Source organism: Notechis scutatus, chromosome 6, assembly GCF_049901735.1.
Source record: "Notechis scutatus isolate UNSWTSFEM ecotype Mainland chromosome 6, rNotScu1.2, whole genome shotgun sequence".
NCBI classification, from domain to species: domain Eukaryota; kingdom Metazoa; phylum Chordata; class Lepidosauria; order Squamata; family Elapidae; genus Notechis; species Notechis scutatus.
In genome coordinates, this window is record NC_142014.1 from 3,334,514 (window position 1) to 3,350,053 (window position 15,540).

At 43.4% G+C, this 15,540-nt stretch overlaps 1 protein-coding gene across 1 annotated transcript in view; it reads right to left on the reverse strand.

The window, feature by feature from the left end:
- Positions 1 to 5,344: 5,344 nt before the first annotated feature.
- The window catches only part of ELAPOR2 (endosome-lysosome associated apoptosis and autophagy regulator family member 2), a 73,968-nt gene continuing 63,772 nt past the window's right edge, over positions 5,345 to 15,540 (reverse strand). The window contains exons 18-22 of the mRNA XM_087969193.1: positions 15,063 to 15,164; positions 13,561 to 13,687; positions 11,057 to 11,235; positions 9,230 to 9,395; positions 5,345 to 7,380 (exon numbers count right to left, since the gene is read on the reverse strand). Coding sequence (XP_087825319.1) covers positions 7,321 to 7,380; positions 9,230 to 9,395; positions 11,057 to 11,235; positions 13,561 to 13,687; positions 15,063 to 15,164 — 634 coding nt within the window. The 3' untranslated portion in view covers positions 5,345 to 7,320. The remainder of the gene's footprint in view (positions 7,381 to 9,229; positions 9,396 to 11,056; positions 11,236 to 13,560; positions 13,688 to 15,062; positions 15,165 to 15,540) is intronic.

Here is a 15,540-nt window from a genome sequence, read left to right on the forward strand (position 1 = left end):
GACGGTTTTCATGGCAGTATTAAAGACGTCCATAATAAAATCAGAAAAGTTTTTCCAGCATGTCTGTTTTCTTTCCGTAAAAGAAAAAAAAAAAAGAATTCCTCAGGTTTATTCAATCACCTTGCACACAGAGAAGGACAACCAAGTCGCGTTATTTCCAGCTCAGCTACGACGTAGTAGAAAACTGCAGCAAAGACAAATTTTGTCTAGTTTGTTACACTTCTGTCCTTGGGGAAATCTGTTGCGAGAGAAGGGTGGTCTTGAAACTGGGCTATGACAATGACGGTGTTGCATCAAATTAGCTGGTCAATAAACTACATCCCATTCTCTGAGGTGTGCTGCTAAATCTCCAGGGAAAAGGAAAAGCTTTCCCCTGACCAGTCATGTCCAACTCTAGGAGGTAGTTGTGGCCTGTTGGCCGTTGGCCCCTCCAACAGATGAAGAGGGGAGGAGGAGGAGGAGGAGGAGGAGGAGGAGGAGGAGGAGGAGGAGGAGGAGGAGGAGGAGGGAGGAGGAGGAGGAGGAGGAGGAGGAGGAGTGGGAGTCAGGGCCAGCATCAGGGCAACCTGGGAGCTCCGAGGCAGAAGAGGGAATAGAGCTGGCAGAGAGAGACAGAGGTGGAGTCTGGGCTGTCCATCAGCCCTCAGGTGGAGAGTCAACAGCCCTCAGGTCTGGAGGTGGCTGATGAGGAAGAGGAGGAACATCTGGGTCCAGGGCCTGACGCATGGATCTGCAGAAGGCAGAGGAGAGGAGAGCAGTGGAAATCTATGGGCCGGTCCTTGGAACAGAAGAGCCACTGCTCCTAGCCAGGCCCCACCCTAGCTCTGGGGATAAAAGGCAGGGGGTGGAGATGGATAGGTGTGGTAGACAACTATTTATCTCCCGGCCGGCTGGCCTTGTTAGCTTGCGTTGAAACTTCTTTGCCGGAGCTCCTAATAAAGGAATCTTTTGAGTTCACACCAGAGGGTTTGTCGTGTTTGGGGAGCTGGGTCAGAAGAGTAGTGTTCACCTCTGTTTCTTGGCCCAGCGTTGTCTAAAAACATTTTCTGTGGTCAGGTAGCCAGCATGACTATAAGTCAAGGTGCATGGAATGCTTTTACCTTCCCACCGAAGTGGTGCCTATTTATCTACTCGCATCTGCGTGCTTTTGAACTGCTCCATGGGCAGGAGGTGGAGCAAGGGATGGGAGTTCGGGTCTTGAACCCGGTCTGTCAGCTGTCCCCAAAAGATAAGGCTTTAGTAAATGAGTGACATGTGCAGTGTTTTCGTCTGTAGCCTTCTGCAGGAGCATAATTCAAGCAAATTACTTTAAGTTGGTATTAAGTTGGTATTTCTTCCCTGTCCATGCTCTGATCTGCTTCAGAAACTCATCCCCCTGAGGTTTAAATACAATAATAGCATAAATAAAGGAAGCTACGATGATTCTCAATGTCCACAAGCCTTGAGATATTCTGAAAAATTAATCCTTTAGGCCTGTACTTGACCGATGGGCATTAAGAAGACAGATAACAATTTCAGGCCAATTAGATCAATAAAGGTTGACATTTATTAGTGGAAATCCAAAGGTTAGACTTTCCGCATCGTTCGAACTCGTAGCAGCAATTTCATAACCAATATGGCTACACACGGGATACAACAGAAACTCCAACCGCAGAATCGGCATTCAAGCCAATTTGGAAGTCTTTAAATTAAAACTTTCTGGAGGAATATTGAAGAAGAAGGGAAAAAAAACCTCTTTCTTAATCACATAAATAATTGCATTAAAATCAAGTTTCCATCATTCACCCTTGAACATCCATAATTTCCCAGCCCACCCAAAATTAGTATGATCTTTTAGGGTGAGCTCCTTTTCCAGTTAGGTGAGTTATATGTATACAGATACTCCTCGACTTACAAGAGATCATTTAGAGACCATTCCAAGTTATGACGGCACTGAAAAAAGTGAGTTGTGATCATTTTTCACACTTATGACTGTTGCAGCATTCCACAAGGTCACCTGATCAAAATTCAGCTGCTTGGCAGCTGGTTCCTATTTATGACGGTCGCAGTTTCCCAGGGTCATGTTTTGCGACCAAGCAGAGTCAACGGGGAAGCCGGATTCATTTAACAACCGTGTCCCCAACTCAACAACTACAGTGATTCCCTTAACAACTTAACAGATAACAGATAATCAGAGTTGGAAGGGACCTTGTAGGTCATATAGCCCAACTATGGCAAGAAAACTCGTAACATGGGGCAAAACTCACTCAGCCTGTGTCTCTCACTCAGCGACTGACATTTTGGGCTCCATTGTGGTCGTAAGCCGAGGACTACCTATATTCTGAATTTTGCTAACAAAATCTTTTCATTGGCTCATCAGCCCTTGGGACCGCCTTGAAGTTCAACCAAGCCCCTTCCCTGTCTTCACATAATTCCCAAAGTGGCTCCTGGTCTTCTCAAGGAAACATCTGTTAATACCTCTTCACAGACACAGGCACCAAGAGAGATTTTGATACTCTTACTAACACTTCAAATTCCCCATTGAAAATTGCAGAGGGTGAACTGTAGCCAGGATGATACCCTATGTAGTTCCACCTCGCTCTAAGACAAGGGTCCCCAAACTTGGCAACTTTAAGACTTGTGGACTTCAACTCCCAGAATTCCTCATCCAGCAGCTGGCTGAGGAATTCTGGGAGTTGAAGTCCACAAGTCTTAAAGTTGCCAAGTTTGGAGAGCTCTGTTTTGTCCATGGCTTCCTGAGACACCAACAAACAGTCACAAAATCCAAAACTCTTTTATTCTAGTTCAATGGCTGTGAATGATCATCATTCACAGCCCAGAATGAGTCTCAACCGGTTATTATTAGTCCCAGGGACATCTGCCAAAGTTCTTCCAGAGACGTCTGATAAGAACACACCTTTTCTGACTTGAAGTACTGTCAATGACTAAAGTCCCAATTAGTCTTTCCAAAACCAAACAAGAGAACAAATTCACCACAAAGCTTTCAGAGTCTAAACTGATCAGAACAAACGATGTTGCTTCCTGCAAAAGTTTTCCTACCTTTGCACTTCCTTTATACCTTATGGGAGGGGCAATCACCTCCCAGCCTTACTCCTGAGTCTCCCCTTTTGTCTTAGCTGCTCTCAACTTCTAGCAGCTCTGCACATACGCATACTGGGAACAGGCTCCTCTTGTTCCTCTGCCTCACTGCTGTCAGATTCTGGAGGCTCCGGAGTCAGCACACAACTCCCTGATGGTCCTGGCCCCATCTCTGCATCAGATTCAGGACCCTCGTCCGAGTCCTTCCCAGATTCCCGGACTGGTCCCTGTTCTTCCCCACTGTCCGAATCCACTGCTGTCTGCACAGGTTGCCAGCGAACCACAACAAACTGCTCTAAGAGCTGATTTGAAACCCATTCAAGACGCTGCCAAGCTAAACTCTGTTACCAACTCAATTAAAAGTAAACCAAGTGGAACCACCTACTCAACTTCGGTGGGCTGAACTTTTGAAGCTTTTGACCGAAGTTTGGCTATTGTCTTCATTGAAGCCGTTGGATGCTTCAGATGCAGTAGGGAGACTAAACTTTTCTGTCTGGCAGGCTCTCCTACAACACGGAGAACCTATATTTTTGGTAGACCTTCTGTCCCGGGGATATTATTATAAAGTAAGAAAGGGAAGCATGTGTTCCTTCCCAAAAATGGCCAAACATAGTCAGCCTATTGAGGAGAGGACGCCGTACACGCCACACCTCAATGCACCACGACGCAAACAACATACTTGCCGGAATTCGTGTGACGTTGTGTTGTGCATGGCATCAAGGCAGGTTCTATTAGGCCCCTGCTTTGCTAAACCTCCCCTGCTCTCCAACAGCCCTGTTAAGGTTGCAAGACATGTTCAACCTCGCCCAGAGGCCACAGGTTCTGACCCTACCCCCATGAAGCATGTAAAAGAGATGCCCTTGAGGAAAATGAGAAAGAATCCATGTTTTGGTCTTCACAGAAAGGAAGAAAACAAGGAGAGACCATTTTTCACACTTAGTCACAGTTGCAGCATCTCCGTGGACAAAATTCAGATGCTTGGCTGACTCATATTTATGACGGTTGTAGTGTCCCGTGTGTATGCGTGTGTGTGTGTGTGTGTGTGTGTGTGTGTGTGTGTGACCTGATCCCCTTTTGTGACCATCTGACGAGCAGTCACTGTGGTGGGGGGGGACCAGATTCACATCACAACCGTGCTACTAACTTAACAATTGTAGTGATTCACTTAACAACTTCGGCCAGAAAGGTCGTAAAATAGGACAAAAGTCACTGAACTGCCTCTCTCTTTTAGCCATGGAAATTTTGGGCTCCATTGTGGTCGTTAAGTCAAGGAATCCCAAACAGTTACAGCAAATAAATAAAGAAAACGTTATAGATAAAAGCTCACCAAATATACAAAAAAAGGGGGGGGGGCCTTTATAATTATTTATCCAATGCATAGTGACGATGGAGTAAATCTCACGGAAACCCCCTGCAACCGACTTCTGAGTAAAAATGCACGAGACTGTTTTGTTCAAGCATTCAAAGGTAAAGAAAATGTGCTGGGGTTTCGTTTTGTTTCTTTTGCATCCTTTGTGTGCCTGTGTTTGTCGGGGTGAGGCACATCGCAGTTTTAACCACAAGGAATTGCAGAGCCTCTCTGAATTTCTGTGACTTCCCCCCCCACACACACACAGACAGAAAGGAGGAGAAATCTTATATTCTGCCACTGTATGTAGCACATTTGGTAAACGTAAATTATCTTTCTCCTATGAAAGATTAATAAATCTTCAGAGTCTGATATTGGGAATCTGGGATAATTATTCAGAATGCATACAGTTTCAGATGGAGGTTTCATTCAGAGAAGGATGATTAATCAAACGTCCACCATAAACCACAGCACATGAATGGTTTTTTTTCTTTTCTTTTAAAAAGAAGCCTCACTACAGTACTCTCACTTCATTTTTTCTTCAGTGCTTTGTATTTTACACACACACACACACACACACACATATATATATATATGTATGTATGTATGTATGTATGTACGTGTTTTTTAATAAGGCGGGTCTTATTTTTTTCAGGCCGTCTTTGGTGATTAATTTTGCTTGGCGCGCGGCGGATGTTAGCGTTTGGGGCACTTCATATCACACGCAGGCAGCACCATATCTGGGTGTGCACACACACACACACACTTAATTTGGGGGAGGGTTTAATTTCATTTCATGTCTATAAAACATGCTGGGATATGGAGAAACAGGGTATGTATGTATGTATGTATATGATGTATGTATGTATGTATGTATGTATACTGTATATATATTTAGAACTCATTAGAACCATTTTAGAACCTATTAGAACTCATTTAAAATCCCCCGTCCATGGTTCACCCATAATTTAACTATACATTTATAAAACATACTGTATCTTTCATAGAATTTATCTCCCTGGTTTTATGCTGATGGATATTTTTGCATTGATAGACTTTATGTTGGAAATTCTGGGGGGAAAAAATGTGATAGATTATAGGAAATCCCTACGGCTGATTTTTGACATGGGAAGGCGGTTGGTAGAAGAACGGAGGGCCATAAGGAAGACGGAAATGGCCCTGTGGTTTTTTCCCAGCCCTGGGCTACCGTTCAGGTGCTTCTCACCTGTTGGAAAAATGATACTGTGACCACAAAAAAGCTCTTAGGATCCATGATTTAAATTCTTTTCCCCCACACAGCTGTTATACCCAATTGCTGCCTCGGTTCACCTGGAATATTTCTTCTGTTGCAACAAGGAGCGCACGCCCAGAAGAAGTGTGCAAGGCAGCAGTGGGATCCTATCTGTTGCACTACTGGTTCGGTGATCACGCACGCAGCTTTCCGCATACCAGCTGAGAGGATCAAGAAGAGAAAAGCGCAGGGGCCGGTGGGAGAGGGACGATCTTGCCTTTTTCTCTTCTTTCTCTTCTCAGGTGATTGTCGGAGGCTGTTTTTTACTACCAGTTTTTGCTATCGGTTTGGCTGAACCAGGCTGAACCGGGCTGAACCAGTAGCATACCACTACTGGTGCAAGGTAAGTAAGATTATGTCACTTTTTTTTGAAGCCCAATTTGCACTATTTATTTCCCACTAGGTCTAGACGTGTGTGCATAGACCAAAAAAATGGCCCTTAAGCGTTCAAACGTTTCAGGTGAATGTGGACATTCGGCAGCCATGGGCCATTGGTGCTTTACAAGGCATTTCAATTCCTCATTAACAAACCCAGGTCCTTAACAGTCCCCTCTTCCGCCCTTCCAAATAGCGTGCGCAGGGTGGATGAAGGTGTACGCAAAGCAAACAAAATCACGGGGAAAGGAGCCTCCATAAAGAAAGGGGTTGTGTAAAGCCAATGGGTTTGGGTGTGAGCTGCACCAGGTCTCTGGTCCTTCTTGTTAGGGAACACGTCCCGTCAAAGACGGAGGGGTAGTGGGGCCCTTCTGGATAACCCCATAGAGAATGACACATTGTCGTCCTTGAGTGTGGGCCATCTCCTGGACGTATCTGCAGCTAGATTTAGCTGCTTCTGCTGGAGAGGAACTAGATTCCCAGCCTTCACCAAGACCTCACCTTGGCTTTCTGCATCAAGCATCTTCCTCGCCAAAGTTGAGGAGGAGGGGAGGAAACCCTTTCCAAAGATGAGACTGGAACCTTTCTTCTGTTTCAAGCATTGAGGGATGTTTCGATTTCAAGACAAAAACTCAACGCGGCACCTCCCAGCTCATCGGGGGAGCCTGGTCATGTTCTAAGAACTCAAGCAGTTTCACGTGGGTGACAGCAGGGAACTTGAGGGATACTGAGAAGCAGCATCGGCCATGCCAGAGCAATGCACAGGTAGGCCTCTACCTGGCGTCAGGTAGGACCTTCTCTCCCAGGACAGAGTGAAGCAACGTTTGGAACGGAGGATGGCAACCAAGGGAGCAGGGAGGGCAGAAAACTGTCGGTTTCTCAATCTCTTGCTACTGTATATTTTAAGGAAACGCCATGCAGATTTTCTGCCTCTGAGCCAACCCAACGGGCTACGCCATCCATAGTTCCTCATTCCCTGAGTTGAGCCACAGCTGTAGGATGCTAAGGGCTGGCTTTGCTTTTGGCAACTGAGTCTCACAATAAGGCAGTGTCTCCTCTTTCTCTCTCTCTCTCTCTCTCTCTCTTCTTCTCTTTCTCTGTTGCTTCCTTTGCCCATCGCTCAACGTTTCTCACCCAGGAAGCCAATCCTCCGATGTGGTCTCAGCACGAGTTTGAAAAATTGGTCCCCTGGAAATAGAAATTGGGCACAACGGGCAAAACCGAGCCTTCATATATTTTGAGATCTGGAGGATTTCAGCTGGACAGATTCGAAGCGGTCTTCTTTTTCCTAGGTCAGAAAAGAAAAAAGTTTGAAGGGGGTCACTGATCCGTCATTGGATCCTCCAATTGAGCAATTAAGCAAAAGGGCCCTCCCTCGTGTAGCGTACCACAAAGAAGTGTAGTTCCAGCAAGACTACAAAATGACAATAGCACTTCGACTTATGTAACCCTTCACAGTGCTTTACAGCCCTCTCTGATCAGTTTGCAGAGTCAGCAAGTTGCCCCCAACAATCTGGGTCCTCATTTTACCAACCTTGGATGGACAGAAGGCTGAGTCAACCTTGAGCCGGTGAGAATCGAACTGCTGGCAGTGGGCAGAATTATCCTGCAATGCTGCATTCAAACCACTGTGCTACCGCGGCTCTTCGTAATAGGGGAAAGCACAACAACAATATTGACTCTCACATAGAGCCGTGTGTGTCTATCTGTGTGCAAGGACTGAGTTTCTAAATATTACATTTAGTATCTAGTTTGTATACTTATCACACATCGGGGGGGGGGAGTACAACTTTGTATCCCGCTCACTCATTTCCTGTGAAAACATTCCATTTGGAATATGCTTCCTTGTCTAAATGTTAAATAGATTTCCAAAGATTTTCTGGAAGCTGCTTTGAAGTTTAGAGGGATGGGGACACCATCGTTTTACAGGAAGGAACAGTTCCATCTCCCTCAAGTTAAAAAGGGGAAAATAACCAATGAGAAAGAGGGGGGAACAATCACAAAAAGTAGAGACAAGATTTGTACCTTAAGAAATAATAAAAGAAGAGCATAGAGGATGTTTTCCTACAAAACTGCACTGCGCAATAACCAGTTTTATTGAGGAAATATTCTGTACAGGTGGCCCGAACCGAGACTGGAATTCCCATTGCTAAGTGAGATGCTTGCTAAGTCAGTCACGACAGATTTTATTATCTTTTTGGCACACGGCTGGTAAGTGAATCAATACTGTTGTTAGGTTAATCGTGGTCATTAAGAAAATCCTACTTTCCCTATTGACTTTGCTTGTGTTGTGGCCTGCCGGCAGCTGACGGAGCTGGCAGCAGAGTCAACACAGTAGTGAGGAGGTTGGGGAGGAACCTGGGCCGGTCTTGGAGTCTGAGGAAGGCTCGGACGAGGACTCTGCATCGGAGGCAGGGATGGGGCCAGGGCAGGCTAGCAGTCAGCAGCTGCCTTTGGGTTCGGACAGCAGTGAGGTGGAGGAGCTTCTGGAGCCAGTTCCCAGCCTGCGCATGTGCAGGGCTACCAGAAGACAAGAACAGTTGAGAAAGCAGAGTCAATCAGGAGTAAGGCCACACCTCAGAGATGATTGGCCCCTCCCACAGGACACAAAAGAGGAGCAAAGGGGACGTGAGCTCTTGCAGGAAGCAATTATTTTGTCTGGTCGGTTCAAGCTCTGAAAGTTCTGTTTGACTCTGTGCCAACTTTGGCCTTGCCCTGCGTCGGACAATTAGTTCTCTGACCACATTCCAAGTGCCATAAGGTGGGTGTTTATCAACATTCCCCTGAAAGACTGTATGTGAAGCCTTGTGAATGAACGTAATTCACAGCCGTGGAATAAAAGAGGTTTTGCCGGGACAGAGATTGTGTGTTATGCTTGCTAAGGAAACCTAGGTCAGAACAGCTTGTTGGAAGCCAACAGAGAAGATCCCATCAGAAGACTCCAACTGTGGGGATGCTGCAATTTTAGCAACAGTCGTCAGGCACATTTTTTCGCTGCTGTGGCCACTTCCAACAGTCACTAAAGAAGTGGTTTGTAAGAGGAGGGCTACTACCTATTTTGGCAATCCACCCGCATTTTCCCCTCGCTTATTCTACGCTGTTGATTCTGCAGTCAGAATTCTCTCTCCCATGCTTACCTTGGTGGCCAGGGACTTGAGTTTTCCTAACAAGGACTGTTTATTCGAATACACAATTTCCTCTTCGTTGTCTTCTCCTTCCATGATAGCACAGCTATCGGCAGCCGGAAGCTCACACTCCTTGGAATTGGCCGTCATCACCAGTTTTGAATATTTATACTCCAATCTGCAGGAACCAATACAGACAGAAGCAACGTTGTGGCTAAACTGACTGCTTTGATTAAATATAAATAAATAAATAAAACCACAATCACTTTTGTTTCTGCTTGGAAACCATTTCTGGACTTTGTGCTCGAGGTGGGGAAAAAAACTGAATCCTGGATTTTGGGTTTTACCAATTAGATGGATTTGTCATTGTAGAAATGGCTAGTTTTTGTTTCATTTTCTTAAATTTTTTTTACTAAATAATAAAAGATCTTTATTACCTCTTTGTAAAGTTAAGATAGAACTTATATATGTCAGAAGATCCTGATGAAGTCCACAAGTCTTAAAGTTGCCATAGTTTGGATACCTTTGCTACAGAGCCTATTTGGTGGCTTCAATGAACTGCTAAGTGTGTGTGTGTGTGTGTGTGTGTTTGTGTGTATCCTAAAAATACGAGTTCCGGGTGTAGCTATAAAAGAAGAGAATATAAAGAAAAATGATGTTAGCAGAGGCTAACAAAAGGTAAGGGGATAATATATTTTAAGTTCCGGAGACGTATGCTATTTGTACTTTTCCTTATCAAAGTTCAGCTTCAGAAATTATGCTTCTTATTAAAGAAAAAAACACAATTATTTTGTTTCTTCTTGGAAACCGCTTCTGGACTTTGTGCTTGAGGTGGAAAAAATAAAATGTTGATTTTGGGTTTTACCAATTTGTTAGGTTTGTTACTATGGAAATGGCTAGTTTATACTGTTCTGTAAAAGTAAAAGGTTGAGCTTTGATGCTACTATCTTTTTCTACTGCCCCAAAGGAAGTCAGAATCCAACGCTTTTTCTTTCTTTTCCCCCTTTTTTTTCTCCCCTTTTCTCTTCCCTTCTCCCTCCCCTATCTTCCTACTAATTTTTATTTTATTTTATAGTATAAACTAATAATAAAAAAAGAAGCAATCTTGTCAACTCACACAGACTATACCTGGAGGTATTATCCAGTGAGATAAGAAAAGATTCTTCAGGTTGATCTTTAATACAACTGAGCAGAACTTCGTACCAGATTCAGAAACAAACTAATACAAATATAAGTTGTAGATCCAAAGCACAGAAGACTTTTGGGGTGTTTTCATGGGCCATTCCTCCCCCTCCTGTATAATTTATGTTGCAAGATGGCAAGAATCCTGCAGGTTGGCTCCTTTAGCAAGGCAATATGCCAAACTAGTGGTGGGAGATCAGGAATGGGGAGGTGGGCCAATGCAACTCTCCACCAATGGGAGGACAAGCTGCCTCTCAGACAGGCAGGAAGCAAAGCAATTATAAGTACATTGATGACGTTACCCAGTTTGGTAATGAAGCATCTGCAAGAAAATCACAAAGCTCAGAGACCCCAAAGTAATTGTAAATTTACGCCTTTGTGAGGCTACAGCAAGGGGTGAGATCTAATTAAACGTGGCTTTGTTGATTCGGCTAGGATTTCTTCTTAATGAGAAAAATTGGGGGGAGGGCAGAAGAAGATGAGATTATTAATTTGGGGGGGGAAAGGATAAAAAGAGGCACCCCAGAAACTCTTGTCAGCTGAGAACAAGAGATCTAGAAAGCCAGAAAAACCCAGAACTCTGAACTGATGGATTTAACTCTGCAAAATCAGCTGATCAACTCGATATCTTCTTTAAAAAGGACGTATAGGACTCACTTCTGATTTTTCTTCCAGAAATAGCAAGTTAAGGCAATGAGCAGGACTCCTGTGAAGGCACCAACCCCTGCGCCGACTTTCAGCCAGAAATCCACCGTTTCACAGATTATAATCTTTTTCTCGGGCAAGGAAACCCCTTTTATACAGAACTTGGGTTCATTCCAGACGTATAAGGTTTCCTAAGACAGAGAGAGAACGAACGAAGGAATGAATCAGTCAACCAATCAACCAATCAATAATCCATCAATTTTATACATTTGGTTTTTCCTAGGAGGCAATTCCATTCAAGTCCTACAGAGCTCATGTTTAAGCAATGACATAGTCAGTCAGTTCCATGAAAGCTAAGGAGACCTAAGAAATCATGCGTGTATATATACGTAAATGCATCATTTAAATAGTTTAATATCAAAGTGAAAGCCTCAGGATCTAATCAACCATCACCTAGGATTTCCACTGAGACAAATAATCCCACTGTAAATAGTCAGAATAGGAACACAACTAGTAATGTTTTTCCCCTTCCTCTCTTCCTTGTTGTTCAGCACATTTAATTGGCTCCTCCTTGTTATGCTTCTAAGCAAGACGTCCCATTCAAGATATTTCTTCTAGAAGCTGAACTAATCTTCATGTCGCTGAAAGTATCTTTTTGCTGAAGAAGTACTTTCCTGTCTGGGCCAGGGAATTCTTAGCATTTTCTGTAAGAATCTTTGCAAAAAGCAAGGATTGCGCCTTCCACCTAGGGAGATTTTCAGTCATCCAGGTCATGGTTGTCAAAACGTAGTCACCAAACCGAAGAAATTATTAAGAAAATATTGGAATGTGCTGAAATGAGCAGATTGACATTTGAAATTAGAGAACAAGAAGATAAACAATTTTATGAAGTTTGGGATCTTTTTTATCAATGGTTAGATAATACAATATAATAATAGAATATTCAGAAACTTAGGAAATAATAATGAATATACATTTTTTTTGTTTTCTTCTGTTTTGATAACATCTTTATAAAATTTTATTAGGATAGACTTGGTATGATTTTATGATCTGTTATAAAATAAATTAAGTAAATTATAGTTATCTCACTTAAGTATGAATTAATAAAATTATAGTCAAATGATTGTTTAATAATAATATTAGGATATATAATTGTTGATTGATAATATGAGTTATTATGTAACATAATTACAATGGTGACTATGAAATGGATGCACAAAAAAGAGTGGTAAACCAACCGATACACTGTCTGTAAATTTATGAAGGAGGATGATGCTTTTATGTTTGATGTCTTATGTTTTATGTGTTTTTGTTTGTTGTCAAAGTCAATAAAACTTTTACTTAAAAAAAAAATAAGAAAAAAAAAACGTAGTCACCAAACCGGAAGTAACACCGGTTGAATCCCACCCCTGCCTGGGATGAACGAGAATCTCCATAGAAGGAAGACCTGGCCCTCTTTATTTGGGACTAAATCTTCCATTCAAACAATATTTTTCGCCATCTATGTCTTACTTTATACCCTGTGGATATCATCATTATATGGCCACATTTAAGAGGGTTGGCAAGTTTCCCACCCTTTCTTTTAAATTCAAGAGATCCAAGAGCATTCATCCACACCCGTTTTTATCCCCAGATCCAGCAGTTTACCTAAAACCAGTGATCAAAGGGATGGTTTGCATATAACTGTCTTCAACAAACGGCATATTATTCCCTTCTTCGTGTTTCTCACTGAAAAGTTTGTACTCATTTTAAGACTTAGTATATTCTCGGACTAGCTCTGTACCCATGCTTCGCTACAAAACTACGTGGTTGGGCTTAGTTTTGGGGGAGGAAAATAAGGGGGGGAATTCTGCCTCTGCCTACCAACATCCATCGGTATTCACCTAGCTAGCGTCCTGTCCGTGTGTGAGAGAGTTGAGGGTTGTTTGGAAACTGAAATAGTATTTGCTGTGTGAGCAAAAAGGAGACAGCAAGGAGCCTGGGCGTGGCTTAGCTCAACTGTTCTGCACTAAAGTTGCTTGGTGCTGCTGTGAAAGTGAAAGTGAAACTCCTCTGCTTGTGTTTTGCATTTGGAAGAGATTTCTTTTTTTCAGGTGGGGAGGGGGAGTAGAACTCCTTAGCATCAGAGCGTGTTAATAATAATGATAATATAGGAAATACTCTAAATGCTCTGAGGGTCATTTGGAAAAATCCTTCCTTAGTGAGCATCTAGAAGCCAAGAGGAACATATGGGCCAAATTTCAAGTACATTGTAGGCATTACGGTTCTGTAGATTTTGTGATGATGCGTGAGTGCTTCTTTGCTCTTATACATAGAGATTTTGAAGTTGTGTTTCAGCTTTTCTCGTGGGAGGAAAAAAATGAAGGCCCAAGATCACTGGTGATACGTTTGGGTTTCCTCATGCCTTCCTTACCCAAATTTGTAACCGAGTTATAATTTTTAATAAGACAGAAAGCATAATGTGCAACTACACAACCTGTGTTGAGCTGCCAGCGAAGATGCAACCAGTTAATTACCTGGTGTCCTTTTTTACAAGCACCCTCGATCTCGTGGTAGTCCTGCTCGGTGCACATGGGACAAGCTTCTGCACTTTCCCACAAGAAGTAGAATCCACACCCATCACAGGTCCCTGCAGGACAAGAACTGGAGGAGAAATGCTGGCTGGGTTAGAGTGATGCATTCAGAAGCGAGAAAATTGTTAACTTAATTGGTTCTCAAAGAGACTTCCTCCCTGTCACACTCCCAGTCCATGAACTGCAAAATAATCACACACACACGTTGCCAAGTTGGCCATTGACAATGTTCTGAAAAATGCAAAACTGTGGTCGTTTTGTCTCCTGGGTCCAGGATAAATATATTATGAGCACTCGGCTTCTTTAATGGACCCTCTTCCACTTCATTGCTCAGCGTCCTTTCGGGACCTTTTCCAACAAGGATTCAAAATCTCCAACACACCGTCTCCTCCTCTTTTGACTCTGAGTTAGCAGCCTGCACATCTGGAGTCATCCAGGGGCTGCTCTATGGTGAGCATCAATCCGTACATGGTTTATAATTTAGTTTGCACATGGCTAAGAGTTCAGGTTGGTGGAACTATCGTAAAGGGGAGGGCATCTCATTTGGTCTAACCTAAACCACAAGGTCAAATTCAGAAGATCCTCTGCAGGTGAATAGGCAGAGGAAGAAAAAAAATCCTACAGAGTAAGAGTGCAATTTGTTTGGAAGAAAAATGGGAGCATGACATTCCAAACCAGAGGTTGTTTTTTTTTAAAAGATGGTGTTCAGGGACCACATCTGTGGATAGATTTCAAGGCACAGGTGAGCCTGGATGGGGAAAAGGTTAAGCCTTTTGTTTTTCATTCAATTCTCACTAAAATTTAGATCCAAAGGTGCTTTTTCAAAAGGGAAGTGGACTTCCTTGGTTTTTTTTTTTTCCCCCTTGAAAACGTTTCACTTCTCATCCCAGAAGCGTCTTCGGTTCTCAACTTCTCTTGAATGAGAAGCAAAGTGTTCTCAAGGGAGGGAAAAAACCAGAAAGTCCAGCTGCCTCTTGAAAAAGCACTTTTGGGATAAACCATGACCTGGATGCCTGACAATCTCTGTAGACACTAAAGACACTAGCTTTCTTTTCATTACAAGGAGCCCTCCCCCACACTCCCCTGTTTGCCTCACGGGAGCCTCCTGGGCGAAGCGGTAACACAGTGAGGGGGGTCACGGCACAGCTGATCATCGGAACAGCTGATCGTCGGGAGAGGGGGGGGAAGAAATACCTCAAGGAGTGACTGGGCAGAGGAGAACGCAGTCAGCGATGTCGGACATGCATGCCATGTTGACCATGCACGATAAGGACTGACTGGGAGGGGAACGGAGGGGCAAGCGGAGAGGGGCGGAACCAGCCAGGGACACAATTAGCTGGTTCTCCGAACTGCGCAGAATCATAACAACCAGTTCTACAGAACTGGTCCAAACCGGAAGAATCCCACCCCCTGCGTCCGCTCGAGTTTCCTGTCTTAACACATACCTGGGAACTGAAATTTCTCCCTGGCCGAGTTTCGTGGGGTTGCACCTCATTGTCACAACAGACCTGCGGCCATTTTCACAAGTGGCTGAAGCACCTGAAGACCTGGGCAGAAAGGAGAAAAGGGGGTTCCAGGTGTTACCCAGAGAGACGCAGGGTCTCTCTCAGCTTCCTGCAGTGAAAAAAACCCAGGTGTTTTTCATTTTGGAGAGGGGTGTCTTCTTAGCTAGAGGCTTTATGAAGTGATTGCCAGTTTTTATCATATTTATTAGCAACTCTGGATTTGGCACTAAGATATAGGATACTCTTGAGTCAAGCTCTACCCCTGGAGACTGTGAATTCATGCAAGCTATTTTACTGACATTTTCTGCCATTGCATTCTTTCAGATTTATTGTTTATTATTATTATTATTATTATTATTATTATTATTATTATTATTATTATTATTATTAATATTCACAGTCTGGGACTGATAAAAAC